Here is a 19,559-nt window from a genome sequence, read left to right on the forward strand (position 1 = left end):
ATCTTACTGTGTCCCTGTAATTACAGGAAGCTATGCGCTGAAGTCCCTTGTAAATACAGAGCCTTACAGTGCGTGTCCCACTAGGTAGAGAATTAGTGGTCAGATTTATAGCGCTTACACCCCTATAAATACAGCGCTCTATACCTACCTAGGTAATAATTAGCCTATAATCCACTATAGTCACAGCGCATTACAGCGGGTACCTCTAGTGTGCTATACTAGGTACCTAGGTATAGTGCCTTAAACCCTGTAGAGCGCCGTACTTATAGCACCCTTATAGCACATCTCAATTAACCTTAGTCCTGAAATGCGCTGTATTTATAGAGAGTAGAGCCCTGAAAATCCCTATAATTACAGGTCATTTACAGCGACCCTACTAAGCCGCCCTATAACTATAGTGCTCATAGCCCTGTAAATGTAGTTCTGACAGTGTACTTTACTCTCATACTGTACACATACACTGTATTATTGCGCATTGGCGGTTAATTGAAAACGGCGCACGGTAATATAAAGAAGCAGTGATACAAAGAACAAAAAGAAATGACTCATCAATTAATGACAGCCACGAGAAAAATTCGACCTAATAGGATTATAAACATAAACCTTGAAATCCATGAACTGTTCATTCAAATTGGATCCTACGTTTCCCATCTTTTAATACTCATCCTTCACATTGTCTACATCAACGCCTCAAGTTTCTACTTGAAGAGTAAAAGCAGATATCTCATTTCTCTCAAAATCCAACGGGTTATATAAGGACTAATCTTAAACTATTTAGATTTTCATTGACCACTGGATTCAAAACTTGCCTAACCCTACGACACCAATATCGTTTTCAAGGAACAACTCGACACCCCCACCCAGCGAGCCGTCAACGATTTTTACACTTGCCGCTGATAAACTAACCAAAGAGTCCCTACGAGCAATGACGGGTGCCGTTAGCTCCACTCACCCAGAGTCGACTTTATCGCGGACAATGTCCAGCAAGTCAAAATCATCTGGGTATATCAAGGGAACCTACACCCACCCAATATATCGAGGCTTCAATTTGGCCATGAATAAGATTTATCTATCGTACTTGGGCAAGCCACCTCCAGCGTACATCACTACGAGTAAAGATGAAATTTTTCAATCGACCGAAACCAAGCCTCCTAAGAAAATGGAAAGAAGAAGACGAGAATACCCGGAGCTAATCTCGGGTGTGGACGCTGAAGACGTTGTCGAAGCTGAGTATAGACTTTGGTTCCGCAAGACCTTTATTCCTAAAGTAGATGAAGTCAACCCACGATCTAATATCCAAGCCCCTGGCAACAGAGTAACCATTCAGGATTATCATCAAGTAGCACCAGTTCGTGTTCCCAAAATGCCAATCTCTACGCCAAAGCCAGACAGTGTATTCGGCTACAAAAAGAGCCAAATGCCAACTGCTCTACTCCCTGCTCATGCCAAGTTGTTGAAAGACGGGCTTTACCTTGCCAACGGTTTACTTTGGCCATATTTCGTACACGTGTATAAGGGCCATAAGGAGTCATTGTACCTTGCGGAAAACCAGCTATGTGGCAGTATGGCATATGGAATTTGGTTGGGATATAATTTAGGGGAAGCTACAGGAGAAAACGTCACAGTCACGAGTCACGATTTTGCATCGATCGGTGTCATGTTTAGTTTAACCTCTGACCTGGGCATAGCCAAGCTTTACGTTGGATGGAAGGATGAATCCGACGCCATACAAATCAGATGGTTGCGATCGTACCTAAACGATACTCCGGAATCCATCAACGAACTCCGCGAAACCATCGATAGAATCCATAAATGGGGCAAAAAACGCCGACAAGCCATTGTAATGGCGTTAGATAACCATAGAGAATTACCATTGCCGATCAAAACTATCGAACAAAACGATACATAGCAATACCGAAACGGAGCAACAGTGGACGAAAATGCTGCAGGCACATCAACAAGTACTGTACACCATAATTGTAAATCTTCCGTGAGAAAGTATCTACCTAGGTAGGTATCGTAATGTTAAGGGTTATTTCAGTGAGTTTAGACCACAAATTCAATTATACATATAGCTTTTTAGCCAATCAGATCATGTAGATTGGCTAAAAGGGTTCCAATTCTATTAGAACTATACTTGGCACGGGCCAGCGCTATGTGGCTAGAGTGGGCGCAGCCAATCTGTAACTAGCTTCCTACTTAGGTAGGTGTACAGCGCCTGCGTGTACCTGAGTAGGGGACTTATGTAGGTGGCTTAGCAGCATTTAGTGGTGTTTTAGGTACATCATCACATCATTCAGGCAACCAAGATATTTACCTACTTATTTCTTTCTCAACTCATCACATTTCGCATTTATCTCCATCAACCTACAACATATTTCTTTACCCCTTCCTATTGTATCAGTATCAACACCGATACCAATATGGCCGACAACAAAGAAAAGGTCCCTTCCACTTCGGAAGTAGACGCAAAGAAAACAGATCCCTCTTCGGACAACACAACACAAGCGGATTCCGGCGACAATAAGCAAGCGGAAGATACCGCCGCAGCCGATGCGGGCTCCACCACTTCCCAGTTCAAGCCGACCAAGCATTTGCCTACCCACTACAGGGGCATGCCGAAGCAATGGGAGAAGAATCGAGGTAGGTGCCGAATTGTAATTCCGATTGTGATCCCGATCCTAACATCCCCAAACTAACTTGGCGATAGTTCCTAAGAAGGATACCCAAGATTAGATAGCAAATGCGACGATGGGGTTTCGATTGGTATCTTGCTTCTATTTCCCGTTTCACAAGAGTTAGGGTACCATACCTAATAGATGGGGGATCATACCCTTAACGATTTCTTTTAAATGCAGATCAATCCCGACCATCAGCCAGTGCCAAGTGAAATAGCATATGCCCGACCGTACAGCTAAACTCCAGAGCGAATTCCCGCAATCACGAATTCATCAATCATTGCTAAGCATCCTGTGTCAGCTAGATCATTCTGTCGCCAGCCTGTCTCGTGGCGGAATTAACTTGTTCGCCCAGCTCCGAGCAATACTCACTATTCGCAGCGCTGAAGCTCACGCTTCACAGGGGCCATCTTTCTCCGCTAAATCAATCCGTCCATTGGGAACCTTCAAGTGAAGTTAGAACACATCAAGAAACAGCAACATAAGCATAGTTCATTGCGCAAATAATTCATCATTAACACTTAATTGAAAGAAATCTCTACCGAAACAACCTTTTCCCGTATAAATCAGGGCACCCTACAAAGAAATCCCCTCACCCGTCAGTCGACCAACTGCCGACTTTAGTAACCTGATCCACGGGCTATAGCGGGCTATAGTGGCCTGTACGTTCCCCGCTTCTTTTCACCCCTTCGCCGTCACCCGTCCATCAACTAGCGACAATCCATGTACTATGGCCATACGGATGAGGAGCAGCAGGTCAAGATGTCTAGTATATATTCCTATTGTCGTACTGAATTGATAGAAACCTATGTTATTATCATATCAAAATCCAATCAATATTCACCAGATACTTTGAGACAACTATTAACATACTTACACAAATTTACTTACCCCTAACCCCTATCAACAACCACAATGAACGGAAACACAACCCACCAATCCCGGCCCCTAAGCGTCGTCGTAACCGGTGGCGCCAGCGGGCTTGGGCTATCCATGGTCCAGTATTTCGCATCGCAGGGGTACACAGTCACAATATTCGACGTCAACACCGAAGCAGGCCACCGAGTAGCACAGGAAGTAGCAGCACAGAACCCATCCGCGAAAGTATCCTTCAAATTCTGCAATGTCACATCTTGGGACGGGCAAGCGACGGCCTTCCGGGAGGTATATGAGCAACGGGGCGCCATCGACGTTGTTATGGCCAATGCCGGCATCTCAGAGCAGGGCGTTAGCAGTCTTACGCTAGTTGATGAGGAGGAGCCTTCGCAGCCTAGGTTAAGAGTGCTCGATGTGAATCTAACGGGTGTGATATATAGTAAGTTTATTTTATTAAAAGCTTTGGGTTAGGGAATTAGTATTTGGAACTTTGGCTAATTCGTTCGCGACAGCTGTCAAACTTGCGACACATTACATCAAGAAAAATAACCCTGATCCCTCAACGGGATCGCGGGGTTGCATCATTTGCACGGCGTCGAATGCGGGATTGTATCCCTTCCCAGTAGCGCCTGTGTATGCTGCTTCGAAAGCTGGTATTATCGGACTTGTTCGCTCTCTTGATAGAGTGCTTCAAAGGGTTCATATCCAAATTAATGCTTTGGCGCCCGCGGTATTAGGTACGAGGGCCCCTATTCCAACACCCCACCTTATTCCTTTTTTCCTCAGCCATAGCGAAAGCCTCGCTAACCAAGTTGCGTAATATAGAAAGCGGGCTTGCTCCCTCGAAGGCTCTATTTGAGGAAATGGTCGTAACACCTAAGTCGACGCTCATTAAGGGTGTTTCGCAATTGATTGGTGACCGTACTATAAGCGGAATGGTGGCCGAGATCCACAGCGACAATGTTACACTCCGACATCACCACGATTATGTGGATGAGGATACTAAGAACAACCTCGAGACGTTCTGGAGGCTTGGGTATGCTTAATCGGGTTCTTTGTTTTTCGTCTTATTCTTTTTTTTTCGGGTATGCATTATTAGATTATGATGGAATCTCGGTAAACTACGTGGTTATACTACTAGTATAGAATTTAGTTCCGGTCAGAAGACGACTCGATGCGTACGTTAATATGATTATATATACATAACATAGGGAGATTCTTAACTTACCCCAAAGATATTACCCAATATTCTCTAGCGAAAGCACCTTTATGGTTGAAGGATATACTGCCTGGGAAGTAACGACGTGTAGACCGGCGTGTGAAGTTGTAAAGACGACCTTGTCTCCGATCTCAACGACGACCAGTCAGATAATAAATGACTTCAAAGAAATCTGGCAGGTGTTGGTTCCCATGTCGGTTCAGATGGCAAGAACTACCACCGTTTTCACATACCTGAAAGATTGAACTTGTTCCTGCCAAACAGGGAAGTCACACGAACGACCGTTTGCGCATTTCTAGCAGCTGCACAGGGCGGGTATCTGCGCCAAGTCGCGCATGTTTCCCTAGCTATGAAAGGGAAGGAGCACCATAACCGCGTGGACTTACTGCTAGCACTCAACAACCGCTCACGACCCGCTTCCCTATTCTCCCAGGGAGGCAAGTACAGTATCAGCTAGTTTCAAACATTGAAACGAATCACTAGCTGCGTAATATCCTCGACCATGCGAGTTTAGTTATCCGTAAATTAGTGCTGAATACTTGGGTACATAAATTGAGGGGGGCGGGTAAGGTTATTTGATAGCCTCAGTCTACCACTAAAGTACGCCGTGTGACCTCGTTAACAAAGAACAAGCGGTGGCATGAATTCTCAGGTTAGAATTTCGGCGTGATTCCATGCCCAAATCTAGAGAGCCATTTGAACATACAGAGACGTAGTTAGTTGATTAGTTAGTGAGTTTAACGCCGAGGCGTGAGGGGAAAGTCTAGCCCTCGTAAACCCCCCTAAGGGTATGCGGGAGGCACATATGAAAAAAGAAAGCGTCTAGTATCCTACAGATCTAACCCAGTGGCACACATGATACTATTCTAATCATAACCGATGACTCCCCTACAGGAACGTGGTATGATGGACAAGGGAACAGTACTTAGGTATTTGCCAGGTTTATTCGATCTGTGTCCTATGCTTTGACCTTCGATCTGTCATGAGACCAACCATATAAGGGGCTAATAACTCTGTTGTTGCGCAAGGAGATCGCAAGTAACTGCTACGGAAGCTATCGTATACATACAAGAATGACTTCTTTGTTCTGAAGACTCCCTTGCCTCCACATCGGCGATAAGGGGTTCCTCCGATACTTCCCATGATGTATCCTTTCGTATGGTTCAACTACTAACACGATCTTCGATGTTGAAGAACTATTCTTAGTAGAAAGCACCCGCAGTGATGTTGCTAAGGGGGTTCATGATAAGCAGGAGCTAACTCTGCGCGTAACGTATAGAAGTCCCATGAAAGGCGGGAACAATACTAACTTTGACAGTAAGTGGGCAAGCGCACCAGTTTTGATCTGAACAACAGGGCAACTAGGCATAAATGCGGGTTTCGACAAAAGGCAGGAGACAAACGCGTTCTATAAAAGGCGACAGCAATGGTGACGAGAATGCTTTTCACTTCCTCCCTATTTAAACCCAGAATAATCCAAAACTTTCAAGTGATATTTTCCTTCTCAGCCTAAGCATCACCAACAACCACCATCAATCCTCCATATCCACACGACAATATCATTTAACCGACATCATGGTTCAAGAGTACGATATGGCAGACAACTTCGACCAGGACGACGGCGATGGTATTTGCAATTGTCCCACCTGTGTCAGGGTCACCCGCATCATTGAAGAGACACTTGAGCGTGAGGCTCTATGGTACACCGTCGAACATCGCCTTCTACGTAGCCCTACGCCTCCGGCATTGACGCCCACGACCGGTCCCTTGATCTCAATGTCGGTTTACCCTTGGTGGTACCGCATCTATGCTCAAGCTTTCTATGACTTCTGGTACGGGCCGCTAGACGTCGTCATGACCGATCAATCCGATCAATCCGACTAAGCCGTCAAGAACCTGGTTCTCGCAAACGCCTACTCGATTTATCACCCTGCTGTTCTCTGCTGGATCTCTCTAGATCCCAAGCGTTATGGCGACAATCCGCTAGACACCAGGTAAGTCAATCAATAAGATGTTCCGAAAGATGTAGTACTCGAGCTAACAATATGAAGTGATAGATAATCAACATTATCCACCAACAACGCTGATCGAGTTCAACTTCATAGAGAATAGAGAGAGGAATATGGGTTTCGGGCTTTCATTCATTTTCATCATGTTTCGTTGCGTTTCATAGAAGGAATTGGGGCCTCAATATCATGGGTGGCGTTCCCTAACACTCATCCAACATTTTCACCAGGACGCTTTGCCTGGTTAGGTCCATAGTACACCAATTCCACTTAACAGTACCCATAACTTTCGCTTTTTATTTAATGTGACACCCTAGTCGTAGTGAATACCTATGTCGTATTCCTAAGTAATCGATAAAGTAGAAGACATTCGCGCCGCGAGCTATCGCATCGAGCAGTTCGACCTCGATGGCAATTATTAAGACCGAGATTAGTGTTCAAACATTGCCGAGCAATTCCTGGGCGAATCCACGTAGGAATTAATAAGATTATAAAATGGTAAATCCGAGGGGTAGTGATCAGCTCTAACACGGCCTGCACGGCTTGCACAGCCTACTTACTCCAACTCCAAGTACGGGTCCCAATCTGCGCACGTCCTCAAGCTGACGAGTCCCTTGCTGCCAACATATGCCTCAGCACTGCGAGGACGATGAATGAGGCATAGTCTAGGAGGGCATGGACGAATGAGAAACGCGGGGAAGTAATAAAAAGTCCGGGGTTTTAGTCTGGGGGAAGGCGAAAAAAAAAGTCTGGGGTAGTATTGGCCTGCATTGAAAGGGAAGGTTGTCACATGATTGGTGAGGGGAAAGAGAAGAAAGGGGAGGGCGGCAGGCAATTCCGAAAGGTCGAGGACATACGAGGCACAATTGTTTCCTTTCCTTGTAACTCTTATTTCGACCTCATCCATGTTGTCGAGTTGTTATCTTTCTTTGTTCGCTTTTGTTTCTGCATTCCAGCGTCATGTATAAGTCGAGAAATCCTTCCTACAGCGAACCGTCGTTATTCAGACATAACTTTGTACTTAATCCATGATTGATAAGCCCAGGCCTGGCTCCAAGTAGCAGATCATCCCATACGACTTGCCTCGAGACGCGTTATTTTCGTTTCAAGACAGACAATATTCTCTTGAACTTAGCGATGTGTTCTTTGTTCCTACATTTTGACCACTTAGGAAAGCCTAGCGAAAGACTCATTGATCACCCCATCGGAGGAACCATGTCGGGCGACTTTTTGGCGTGTTCAACACCGCTGAGGGGCCAAGTGGTTCTTCCGGTGCCCTCGAGTCATGGGTTTTGACTTGGAGCAATGCATTCTTGGACCACGACAATCCACGACGAACCGTATATCCTCGAGAAATACCACAAATATGAATTACCCTTTGCTGAGGAATCCGACAACTTGAGCACGTATTGTATTCCTGGTACTGCTCCGCCCGTGGTGGCCTCCAAAGAATACCAACAATGCCGATGTTGCATTTACTGCGAAGTTTTGACGAAACCGGGGTTCTTGAGACACAGCAAGCCAATTCGCATATTTTATCTTTCAGAAATCTAACGATCGAATTGTTCTCGTTGGGGCGTTGTACGGTCTAATGCTGATATCTCATGGATATTTGCGGTCTATCGGGCTATGGCTGTCTGGCCTCACCCTCGGGCGGATAGGCCAACCTCTCGCTTGTGTAGCAATGGCTCCCGTCGTACCTCTAGACTCATTGCTTTGGTATATTAACATCGAATGGAAATCGTGTCTTCGTTTCGTCAAATGGAATTAAGTTGTTCGTCGGGAGCATTCCTAACCAAGGATGAACTGAGGCGCTTTGTCGTGGATAGTGGCGCCTGCCAGCGTCAAAGGTTACTTCATATCACAAGTGAACAGCGCATGCATCTGTCATCGCTAACGATTGCGGTCGAGGAAGACTGGCGCTGTCGGCCGGACGTGCAATAATCCAGCTGGTCGGACCACCTAGTCTCATCAGTTCAATCCAATTCTTTCGGTTGGTCCATGGTGTTGGTGCGTTGGTCTCGTGGAATACGTTCCATAACATGTCGCGCTGTGTTGGGCTTCCTCTCAAGACACTCGAGTCAACGCATCATCGCGGTTCCTAGTGGGTGGCCGCTAAGCCTGGATGATAGAAGTACTACTACTTCTAGATTACGAGGTTGTTGCTACTGCCACCGCTTTTGTCGTCGTCGCCGTTGCCGTTACTATTACTGTTGCCATCGTTGTTGCCAACTGGAAGAAAGGATACTAAACGAAGGACCACATGGGGGTCACCTAACATGATATACCTGCAGCCTATAATAGGAACATCCCTCCTACGTACAGTGCCCAGTCCGAGCCACAACAAGAAGTACGCATACGCAAAAGCAAACTCTAACCCAAGGCCAGGGCTCTTATCAAGCCGTCAAGCTGACCTCATGTGCCCTACCTACCCAAAGCAGCTAGTCAGACCAGGCCTATTTTATCTCTCGCTCCCCAGTCGCTACATGCTACGTGCCTACCGTACGTACACAGTCTCCGGACCGGACAAGTCAACCCCCTTCTCCTTGTTTTCCCCAGCTAGGGAGTCCACACGGCACCCAATTATCCGCTATGATTGGCGACGACAAGAGGGATGGGTCGGTGGGTGGGGGTTCCTCTGACAAGGGAGAGAGAAGCGCGCCAAGTGGGCTGCACAAGCTTGCACAAATTGTGCAAAAGTTTCCGTTCGGCTAACCCGTTCACCGGAGCAAATTATTGCTCTTCCCAAGCGGGAAAACCGCGCAAAAAGAGATAATGTCACGGGGTCGACGATCAAAGTGATCTATCCGAAGCTATGTGAATGTATCCGGCCGTACCTGGTCCAAATTTACGATGCACAAAAAATTGGCTACAAGCGAACGTTACAATTGCAGTTTTGGTGAGTGGAATTGTGTCTTCTGATTGGCCTATTATTACATGTTGCCTTAAGGGGTGGCGGTAATAGGAAAACTCCACGAGGTATCACAACAACAAAAGGAACACAGGGGCCTCGTTTCTTTGTTTTTGGTGAAGATGGTGGATTTGTTTATTTTACAAGTGTGCCATCCGAGGAGGATTGGCTTTGGATTTTTCCTTCCATCTTTACAATGATGTCGGAATGCGATGCAAATGCCTTTCCCCTCTCCTTGGTTTTTTTTGCGTTCACCCTATCCACAAGGGCTGTCTTCTATTGACCTCTAATTACTCTATTTGCTGGTTCTCCTATTGAACACGGTGAGGACGCGGCAACATTGTGCGGTCCAATCACCCCCCTGATATGCTCTTTCACACATTCCAGATCGTAGTGTGAACCCCAGCCTCCGTAAGTATGGAGGTTAATTTGCTTAAGTCTGTTGTGGGTTATAAGGTTAGTTGACCTGATGTCCGAAAAAAAAATATTTGCGGGATTTTTTATTATTCGGGATATACGTACGAACTTGGCCATAAGGGCAACCATGAGATCGAAAAGACCGATGGCTTCGACGAAGGCGAAACCCAAAATGGCGTACGAGAAGAGCTGACCACGTAGGGCGGGGTTGCGGGCAACACCGTTGAGGAGAGCAGCGAAGACGAGACCGATACCGATACCAGCACCAGTTAGACCAATGGCGGCGGAACCCATACCCAAGTTCTTAGAGACCTCAACCATAGCCTGGGCGATCTCAGAAGAGTATGCTCGTCGGGGAGCCTGCTGGAAAGCTGAGCGGGTGGTGGCGCTCAGGATCTTGGAGACTTGCTGGCGCTTGACGGCCTGGAAGGGAGTGGCATTGCCTGTAGTTCAGGACAGGTCAGCATGAGTAAAAAGCAAGGATAAAAATTTTTCATCGTCGCAATGGGGTCATTGGCATATGAATTGATGATCTTGATATTTATTTCGGACATCAATTGAATAAATTGAAAAGTTCCGGAGACGTACTGATGGTTCGCTTAGCAGCAACGGTGGTCAATTGAGCTCGCATGGCAGGTCGAGCGACCTTGGTGCCCATGGAGGAGGCAAGTCTGGAGGCGACAACACGAGCGGAGGCCATTGTGATTGATGTGGATGATGTGATGGAGGGGAGAGGGATGTCGGTTGGGAAAGACAAAAAAAGATGGCTGATGAGAAAAATAGATGGAAGAGCTGTGATCAAAGTCTGGGGAGACGAGAAGAAAATTGAGCTTGCTGACTGGTGTGTGGGAAAGGGAAGAAAAAAGAAGGGGAAGCTTCGGAAGAACGAGAGAGAGGATTGAAAGTGCGGTCGTTTCCTAGCTTGCTGGTACTGGAGCTTGGTTGCTGGTTAGCCGGTTACCTGGGAGTACACAGTGCAATGACAAACTGTCGGTATGAAGAGTCGGTCCTTAGGAAGTTTCCTAACAAAAATGACAAGTCTAGGTAAGAGAGATCAGAGAGAAGGTACTTACCACGACTCGAAACCCACAGGATGGGTGGATGATGAAGTGGATCAATAGATCCAAGGATGATCAAAGCTTCCAGTTGAGAATTTTTTTTAATATTATTGCGTAGGTACTACGGATTAGTAGTGGAGGCTACCTAAAAGGGACAAGGCTGGCGATGATTTTTGATGGTTGGGTACATCAGGAAGTGTAGTCATCGGGGGATATCGGGTCTTCCCATACCAGCATCCCGAGTTTATTTTCTTTTATCTTGTGTAAATGCCTGTGAGGCTTTTTTTCATGATGGTCTTGGCAAACTTCACAACATACAAACCTTTATTTTTATCTGATATATAATCACCCATTAGGGAAGATTAAAATTGTACAATATGCATATCTATTTATTCTTCAGAAGTTGAAGATCTCCATCATTATATCAATTGGTTCTTCAACTCAATGGCCAATTATCCATGTCTTCCCATTGAGGTCCATGACAGCTGAAGGAAGAAAAAAGAAAAAGAAAATAAAATTGAGAATCAAGTCAACCCCCCACTATGGGCCCCCACTAGGTGACTAGGTGTCATCAACGTCAGCACTGTGAGACCTTCAGAAACACGTGGGTGGAGCTTCAAGGGAGTCATAGGAAGTAGGCAGGAGACGGAACAGAAAGGATAAAAGGCGCGAAGCACCCTCGGGTTCCGGAGGGAAGGAGTTTTCGAGATGGTCCCTTCTTGGATTCCAGAGTACCAGAGCGCTTGGTACAATTTCCCTCAAAATGGGATTTTTAAAATCGCAACTTCCACTTCTCAAACTTGAGACCCTCGAGGTACCCTAGTACCTGCCGAAGTATCCATATCATCTTGGCTTACACCCGAAGCGGTAGGGAAAGAGCTTTGACTTAACCATTAAAGCTCCCGCGGCTGCACGAAAGTCACCACCTTCCCTGCTTGCAGCTCGGCTTCGATCTGAAAAGGTAACCTTTTATTTTTGGCTATGGACCAATAGGAAGACGTGTACGGCTACTAGGATTTTCCCGATGACCGCGAAAAAGGGGCTTGACTCACCTCTTTATCAATTGTTCCAATCAATTGTCGCATCAGCACATGCCTGCAGCTATCCTACTACCCAATTTCCGTTGGGAACATGAAAAATACCGGAATACCAAGGTACTTTGCTCCCAGGAGCCTGGGAAATGAAAGGTCCCACGACACGAAAAACTTTTCCGGACCATTCAAATGTACACGAGAATGCAACCATCACCGGGATTTGACTTTAAGCCTCATTGCCTCAGGACAACATTTTTTAAAAACCAGATTTCAGTAAACCCCCACGCCAGTCATTTCCTAAATATTTCCTTCAAATGCGATGCGAATACATGCACTTTTCACATGGGATTGAAGTACACGATAATAGAGTTTGAACTAATGAGTCTGTTTTCCACTTGCACGCATGCGTCAAATGTTAATTAACTTTAACCCCTTGAATGTTGAAATTCTAATGTTTGGTTGAGCAAGATTTTCACGTTGCTCTTATCTTCGGACTGAGAATATTCCGAGATATTGTCCGATCTTCAGCTACATATATATGTATGTTGATCATGTATATCTATCTACATAGTCATGCGGTGCCCGTAAAATGACGCCACTTACTATTTGTTAGTATTCAAAAGCCTATTTTATTTGCCTATGTTTTATTGAATTGAACAATTTCAATTTGAAAGCTATGACGATAAATATTGAATCGGATGCGGTTCCGTCATGTTGAGCAGAACAAATAATTCGCCGCGGCCAGTTGTCAAAATTGTGAAATTGGAAATTGATTTTCCAAGGTTTGAGACATGATGGTTTAAGTCACGTGCTCATCTTATCAAAAAATAGGGCTGATAGGATAGATATGCCGTATGCGTCCCTCAAATCTCCACTCTCAATAAAGCTTAGACCACCTTTTCAGCCCTCGATTTAACCTTAGCCCCCCGTTACGTTTCCCTCTGTTACACGTGTTGGTGTGTAGCTGGAGTCACATGCTTCTATTTCTTCCCCCTTCATCGACATTAGGGATCAGGTACCTATGTAGTCTCATGATCTCAACCATCACGAAGTACTTACATAACATAAGAAATACCATTTTTGAATCATTCGGACATTTTTATATTATTCCTCCTATCAGTCTTATTATTCCAAACACCAAAGATATTATATCCTCCTTATAGATCTACAATTTATACCACAAACATTTTTCCAGTTATGCAGCAGGCTCTGCCGTTTGTCCAAGTCAGAGATCTACCCTCTTCAGCTTCATTTTACTCGGCTATTACTCAACCACTGAAGCTACGGTACATCTCTGCTAATTCATCTTCCATCGTATTTGGTGACACAACCGCTCCTTTTCCCGAACCAGTACTAGAAGTGAGAAAAGTCGGTGCCGGTCAACGGCCAAGGCCAGCGCGTGTTCTACTTTCAGCCCAATCACCATCGGTTGTGTCTGCTTTCCGGGCAGCTGCCCTACGAGCGGATCCCGACATACTAGTTAGCGGCGATGGCGAAAGGCGAGTAGAAATCATCGACTTCGACGGGAACAAAATAGAAGTTGTTTGCTCTTCAGCCCCTGGATACCCAACTAGCAACTATGCGGGTTCGACAGCAGGGAGTATGCTTGCGCCACGAGACCCTCGGACCATGATGCGGCGGAGCGCCACAACTTCTACCGTAGAGGCTCCACCACCACCAAGTGAAGCCGCATCAAGAGGATTCGGTAATTCAGGTACTGCTGCTACTAATACAGCTACTGGCTTTGGTGCTGGCACCGGCATCGGCACCGTTCTTGGAGCCGCAGCCGTCGGTGTCGCTGTTGGCGGTGCGCTGACTTACGCCTTCATGAGGAACGACCGCCAGCGTGCCCCGCGCCAAGAATATGACCCACCCTCGACAGCAGTCCAGAGGCGCGCATCCTTTCCCGATCCGCAACCGGATCGTCGGACTCGCTACATCGAAGATTCACCTAGGAAATATCCTCCCCAAAGCTATGGCGCTCGTTATGCTCAACTAGAAGCACCACCAAGAAGTAGAGCATTAGAGGATATTGATGATCGTCGTTCAAATCATTATGGCTCGGGCAGCCGATCGCGACGTCGTAGTGAGGCTGGCTCGACTAGACACCCGCTTATGATTGCTGATGCGGAGTACATGAGTGCCGCTCCTTCAAGGACGGGCACTTCGCAGAAATTACTCATGGACCACGAGTACCGAAGTCAGGCAGGCGACGAAGACGACCGTTACAGCAGGTATGCACCATCAAAATACACGTCAGCCAGCAGGACGCCATCGAAACACAAGGGCGAAGGTCGCAGTCGTGACGCTTCTAAATCAAGAGCATCCCGAGCACCCGATGCCGAAACGTACGTATCAGCACGCACCAGACGGTCTGCTAGTACGGTGCGGCCTGCACCCCAAGTTGAGAAGAGATCCAGCGGCCGCAGCCGCGCTAACAGCCACGTGAGTCGGGCTACTTGGGAAGATTGGGATGATGATGACAATGATGATGCGGCAAGTCTCGCACCGAGCGACAGTATTAGTTGCATTGGTGATGATAGACACAGCAGGCGCTCGCACCGCCGAAGTTCGCATGCCGGTGGAGCGACTGGATCGACAGTGGGGCGTTATCGCAATGTTGTTAATGAGTTTGATGGGAAGCGTAGACCTTTATACGGATCGGAATATAACTAGGCGAGTCATGCATATACTATACTCGCTGTGGGTCAGAATCATCGCATTCTTAAGTTCCAATACCCTATCCGCACACGCCTCTTGCTTACGCAACCAACATTCGACAAGATCAAAAACTACAACACAAGCACACGAACATCTTCCTCGGAGGACACGACCGGACACATCTACATAAAAATTTTGGATATACCTAGAGGGAGGACACTAGCATTTTGGGATGGCAACAAATCTTTTTTTTTTTCTTCATTTCTGACTAACGAGAGAATGAGCAAGCGAACAATAGGGGGACCGGAGGATTTTTTTCTTTCCTTTTTTTTGAAATAATAGCAAATGGATGGTTGGTTGCATGCACGGAACGGATCGTCTACATATACCTAACACTTTTGAATCTTGGATTTATGTTTTGTTTCTTCGTTTAGGTACTTTTTGAGATCGCATCATGTCTATATGACTTATGAGCAATACAATACCTTCACTTCCCTTCCCTGCAGGATGAGTTATCGATGGTGTACTAAGATTGTGAAGTTGTGAATGTGTCGAACTGTTCTTGCTGATCGCAACATGGCAACCAATTTCGGTAGGAAGGGAGTGATGACATCCAGTTTAGAACGTGTTGCATGATGTAAAAGGCAATGATGCCATGAATTTCAACAAGTACAAATAGTAAAATATGAGGAATAACCCATAAGTAATAATTGATATAAAGTAGCACAATTGAAACATCATGTAATGTAGAAAAGTCATAGATAAATTTTCCGAATAGCATGTCATGCATGCTGTATGCCTATTCGGATAGGGGAAAATTATAAGAATAAAAAAAAAATCCCAGTGAGATTTATTTGGTTGCTCAAAGTTGAATCTGAACCTACTTGCCCTGTTCTTCCAGGAGTACGAGATTAAACATGAAGGCCATGGGGAGGGACGGAGAGAAAGGGGGCAGAGGGAGAGGAAGGGAAGAGATTGTGCTTGGAAAAGGGGAAAAATAAAATATGGAAATACCTTCATGAATAAAAAAATAATTAACAGAAAGAAAGCTCCAAGAGCTTCGAGCTATGCTCGAACCAGAGTCCTCCAGGTCTAGCTCTCTTTACTTGACTTTACCAGATGGCGTGTCGGGGGAGCGAACCTGGGCAGGCAGCCACCATTTTATCGCATTGAACTGCGAACATAACCGCACGACCATTTGAGCAAGTAGGTCCCAACCCCTACGAAAGGATACCCTTCCGAACGAAATCATTCTCTAGAATTGGAAGAGCAAAGGTTATTTACCCTTATAAACCCAAGGGGTAAGTACGGGGATACATGTATTTCAACCTATGAGGCAACTTCCTTTTACATAGAAAGACCAGACCACCAAAATTCGAGACGACGAGGTGCTTGCCTAAACCAATGAGTACCTTTTATTTTCTACATGGTGTATTACCGCCATCCCGGAAAGTTGTCTAATTTTCTACTTCCATCACAACATTGGATACTAGCAGAATAGACATCAAAATCTATATCTACACCTAGGTACGTAAGGTGACCGACCATATACATAATTTCTTAGACCACCAATCAAGGACTTCACTCAAACATGCAATGATTCCAACTAGATAGGTTTCGACACGAGAAAATATAATTTTCTCAGTGGATACGGAAAATTGAAAAGTAGCTATAGTTTTCCGTAATCTACCATCCCCAATGAATATTAATTCTATGGGTATTTGAGCTTTAAAGTATTTCCAAGTACAAATGGCTGCATCCAAGGCACCGAGATAATTACAAATACCTTCAAAACATATGCACACTAATCGAGTAGGATTAGTAACAAACTTGAATAAAACCTCGGGGTTGGATACAGCTATTCTCAAAACTTCCACGGCAAACGGAATAGGGAGAAACGTACCTAAGAGAGCAAACCGCCATCGATGCCCGAATAGGTACCAATCATACTTGGTATAACGTCTGGCTCTCTAACGTTAGGGATTAGTCTCTAGGTGAATATCCCCTGAGTATTCTCAAGTTATATTGATGGAAAGTTGGAACATCTGTCAGGCCTGATAGGAGTCGAAACTACCATGATTCGACTAGACTACCTAGGTAGGTAACATCCATACTCATACTTAGAAAGAATCAGATACTCAAGCTAATGTGAAAAAATAACGCTGTTAATTTCAATTATCGTACCCTAAGCTAATCGCCTAAGGCCACGGGGGGTATCTCTCGCTCTCGCTGTATGCATCCTCTCCTCCTACTACTTCAACTATAGACATGTTCTTCAAAACCACTGTTCTCTCCCTCAATCTTCCATATCACTAACCTCTTGTTGGCCTTGCAGAACTATCCCTCATCAACCTCCTCACCCTCACTCTTCCTAACCGCATACCCCTCAACAAACCCCTCAGGATCACACGGCAGCGTAAGTTCGATCTTATTCGCCTCAACCCAGCGCCTAAGAGCTTCCTTATCGAGCCTAACACGAGGCACCATCTTAACTTCCCTCACTTCCTCCTCTTCCTCCTCTCCCTCATCAGCTGCGGTGGTACCGTTCTCCGCTTCACTAGGTGTGACCTCAGCAGGACCCACCCCCGCATCCTCCACAATCCCCATCTCTCTAAGCACAGCCAGACAGTCCTCTGGCACAATCCAAGTAGCCTTGGAGCACTGCTCGATACTAATCAATGTCTCCGTCGCCTTCTCGTCGTCTGGGCTGGCAGTAGGTAGATCATAATCTAGTAACCACCGCGCGATTTCGCCTGCCCAGAAACGCTTGTACCCCTTACGACCTAGCTCAGAGATAGGTTTCTCAGGACCACCGAGAACGCCTTCACGACGGGAGATCTCGTATGAAACGCCCATGAGCAGCGAGCCAAGACCTTTCCGCTGCCATGGTGGAAAGACGAGGATACAAGCCAGATTATTGTTATCCCAACTGAGCTTTTCCTTGGAGAAGAAGCCTACTACTCGCGAGCCTGCTTCACATGCTGCAATCGATGATTGTTGGGGAATTGTAGAATTTGTCGTAGTAGATGTAGGAGCGGTGTGGTTCGTGTCTGCGGTTGCGAGCGCGGAGGGGGGTTGTGTGTTGGACGAGGGCGGAGGCGTGTAGACCAGGAGGAAGTAGTTAAACCCCGTTACGTCGAAGAAGACCGATTTGTTATCTAGGAAGAGCTTCGCGAACAGGGATAAATTCTGGCAAAAAAGCTATAACCAAGTAGTTAGCATCAATCCAATCCACCGAAAAGCGTATAATATCTTGACTTACCCTATCTTTATCCCCATCGACCTCCAAAATACTCCATTCCCCCTCATTGTTGGGTTGTTCTTCAGCATTCAACTCAACACTAACATCACTCTTCCTCTTCCCCTTCCTCCCCGCCGCCCCATCCACAACCGCAGGAACCCTCACCCCCATCTTCGCGCCCTTCGGATGTGTATACACCCTCCTTCCAGGCAATACGTAACTCTTCTCGCAACACCTAACATGCTCCCACCACATAACCAACTCCCGACTATACTTAAAGCAGCACGGACAGACATACAATCTCTCCAGCATAGGCGGTGGCGCTCTCTTGCCTCCCCCCATCCTACCCCCTATCTTCCCACCACCTTTCGCGCCTACCGTATTATTATTATTGGACACATCGCCCGTAACTTCTTTCCCGTAGTACGAGGGGTACCACGCCTTGAAACATATATCGCCTAGCACGACCATATCAATATTCCGATCGGAGCGCGGGGTAGGCGGCGGTTTCGGTGGTTTATCCACAGGCGAAGCGGTTACACGCTTCGGCGTAGAAGTTGTCGTCGTAGTAGGAGTTGTATCGGCAAGATGATTCGTCCCCGTAGCTCTCAACCCTTGCGCTGCCTTCGACGGCACAAGTCTAGTCTGCGGCGCCGGCAGCGAATCCGTCGACGCCCTCACATTAACCGTATCTTGCGTCAAGCGTCGTACCGGAGCCTCCACCGTGACGTCTTCCTGCAGCTCATCTTGACTTTCATTCGGATCAACATTCTCCTTCCACGACCTCCTTGTACCATTTCGTTTCACAGCTACATTCGCATTCGCATTCGCCGCTATATTATTACCACCATCACCCTGCTTCCTCTCCGGCGGTCTCCCAACCCTCGCCTTCTTCCCCGACGCGTCGCTCCCCCGTCTGCCCCGCGCCTCCTCAGCATCCCTCTGCTTCGGCACAGTAGCGGTGAGCAAGTACGGTTTCTCCGCCGCATCGCTGACACCACGCACACGCCCGCTCCTCAATTGTTTCTTCTCCGGCTCCTCAACAGGATGTCGTCTAGTCGCGCGACGCTGGGGCTGCGGTTCATCATGCGGGCTCTTGCGTTTGATCGGCGCCATTCCGGTATCGTTCTTTCGATCGCAATTCTTTTCGATAATAATCGTTTCTCCTACTCCTTCATTCCAGCCCGTAACTTCCCTTCCCCAAATTGAAAATAAAAAAAAAATCGCAGAAATAATTAAGCAATTCAATTGAGTAGACAAAAGAGGTACGCTCCGTCGCGATTGTAGGAGAAAAAACGATTACGTAATGCCAATTGAATGGGAAGTTTCGATGGGGAAAGTTTGTTCTGGTTCGCGGGTAGATGCACCGCGCGTATCACACGTGACACCCTTAAGCTTAATCGACCAAGCTTTAAATTACCTAGGTAGGTTGGTTGAGTTAAATGGTGGGGTCCGTTG

The 19,559-nt window shown here is 46.4% G+C and overlaps 6 protein-coding genes across 6 annotated transcripts; 4 read left to right on the forward strand and 2 right to left on the reverse strand.

The window, feature by feature from the left end:
* Window positions 1-586: 586 nt before the first annotated feature.
* On the forward strand, window positions 587-2,177 carry F4822DRAFT_413044 (uncharacterized protein). Its single transcript, XM_051459010.1, has one exon. It carries the CDS (start codon window positions 926-928, stop codon window positions 1,907-1,909), a length of 984 nt encoding a protein of 327 aa, XP_051311219.1. The 5' UTR covers window positions 587-925; the 3' UTR covers window positions 1,910-2,177.
* A 246-nt stretch (window positions 2,178-2,423) lies between these two features.
* On the forward strand, window positions 2,424-2,736 carry F4822DRAFT_432298 (uncharacterized protein; the record flags this gene model as incomplete). Its single annotated transcript, XM_051461629.1, has 2 exons — window positions 2,424-2,643; window positions 2,711-2,736. The coding sequence occupies 2 exons, from the start codon at window positions 2,424-2,426 to the stop codon at window positions 2,734-2,736; spliced, it is 246 nt and encodes an 81-aa protein (XP_051311220.1).
* Window positions 2,737-3,158: 422 nt separating this feature from the next.
* F4822DRAFT_344566 (NAD(P)-binding protein) lies at window positions 3,159-4,831 on the forward strand. Its single transcript, XM_051455855.1, has 3 exons — window positions 3,159-3,993; window positions 4,067-4,291; window positions 4,380-4,831. Exons 1-3 carry the CDS (start codon window positions 3,594-3,596, stop codon window positions 4,598-4,600), a joined length of 846 nt encoding a protein of 281 aa, XP_051311221.1. The 5' UTR covers window positions 3,159-3,593; the 3' UTR covers window positions 4,601-4,831.
* Window positions 4,832-9,693: 4,862 nt separating this feature from the next.
* Window positions 9,694-11,074, reverse strand: F4822DRAFT_344664 (uncharacterized protein). Its single transcript, XM_051455856.1, has 3 exons — window positions 10,696-11,074; window positions 10,217-10,550; window positions 9,694-10,129 (listed from the first exon to the last, which is right to left on the reverse strand). The coding sequence occupies exons 1-3, from the start codon at window positions 10,805-10,807 to the stop codon at window positions 9,967-9,969; spliced, it is 609 nt and encodes a 202-aa protein (XP_051311222.1). The 5' UTR covers window positions 10,808-11,074; the 3' UTR covers window positions 9,694-9,966.
* Window positions 11,075-13,178: 2,104 nt separating this feature from the next.
* Window positions 13,179-15,595, forward strand: F4822DRAFT_413055 (uncharacterized protein). The gene has a single exon (XM_051459011.1). The coding sequence runs from the start codon at window positions 13,397-13,399 to the stop codon at window positions 14,873-14,875; it is 1,479 nt and encodes a 492-aa protein (XP_051311223.1). The 5' UTR covers window positions 13,179-13,396; the 3' UTR covers window positions 14,876-15,595.
* A 1,412-nt stretch (window positions 15,596-17,007) lies between these two features.
* Window positions 17,008-19,480, reverse strand: F4822DRAFT_413056 (acyl-CoA N-acyltransferase). The gene is made up of 2 exons (XM_051459012.1): window positions 18,123-19,480; window positions 17,008-18,061 (listed from the first exon to the last, which is right to left on the reverse strand). Exons 1-2 carry the CDS (start codon window positions 19,215-19,217, stop codon window positions 17,198-17,200), a joined length of 1,959 nt encoding a protein of 652 aa, XP_051311224.1. The 5' UTR covers window positions 19,218-19,480; the 3' UTR covers window positions 17,008-17,197.
* Window positions 19,481-19,559: the final 79 nt, after the last annotated feature.

The sequence above is a fragment of the Hypoxylon trugodes genome (assembly GCF_022578975.1).
Source record: "Hypoxylon trugodes strain CBS 135444 unplaced genomic scaffold F4822scaffold_8, whole genome shotgun sequence".
Taxonomy (NCBI): domain Eukaryota; kingdom Fungi; phylum Ascomycota; class Sordariomycetes; order Xylariales; family Hypoxylaceae; genus Hypoxylon; species Hypoxylon trugodes.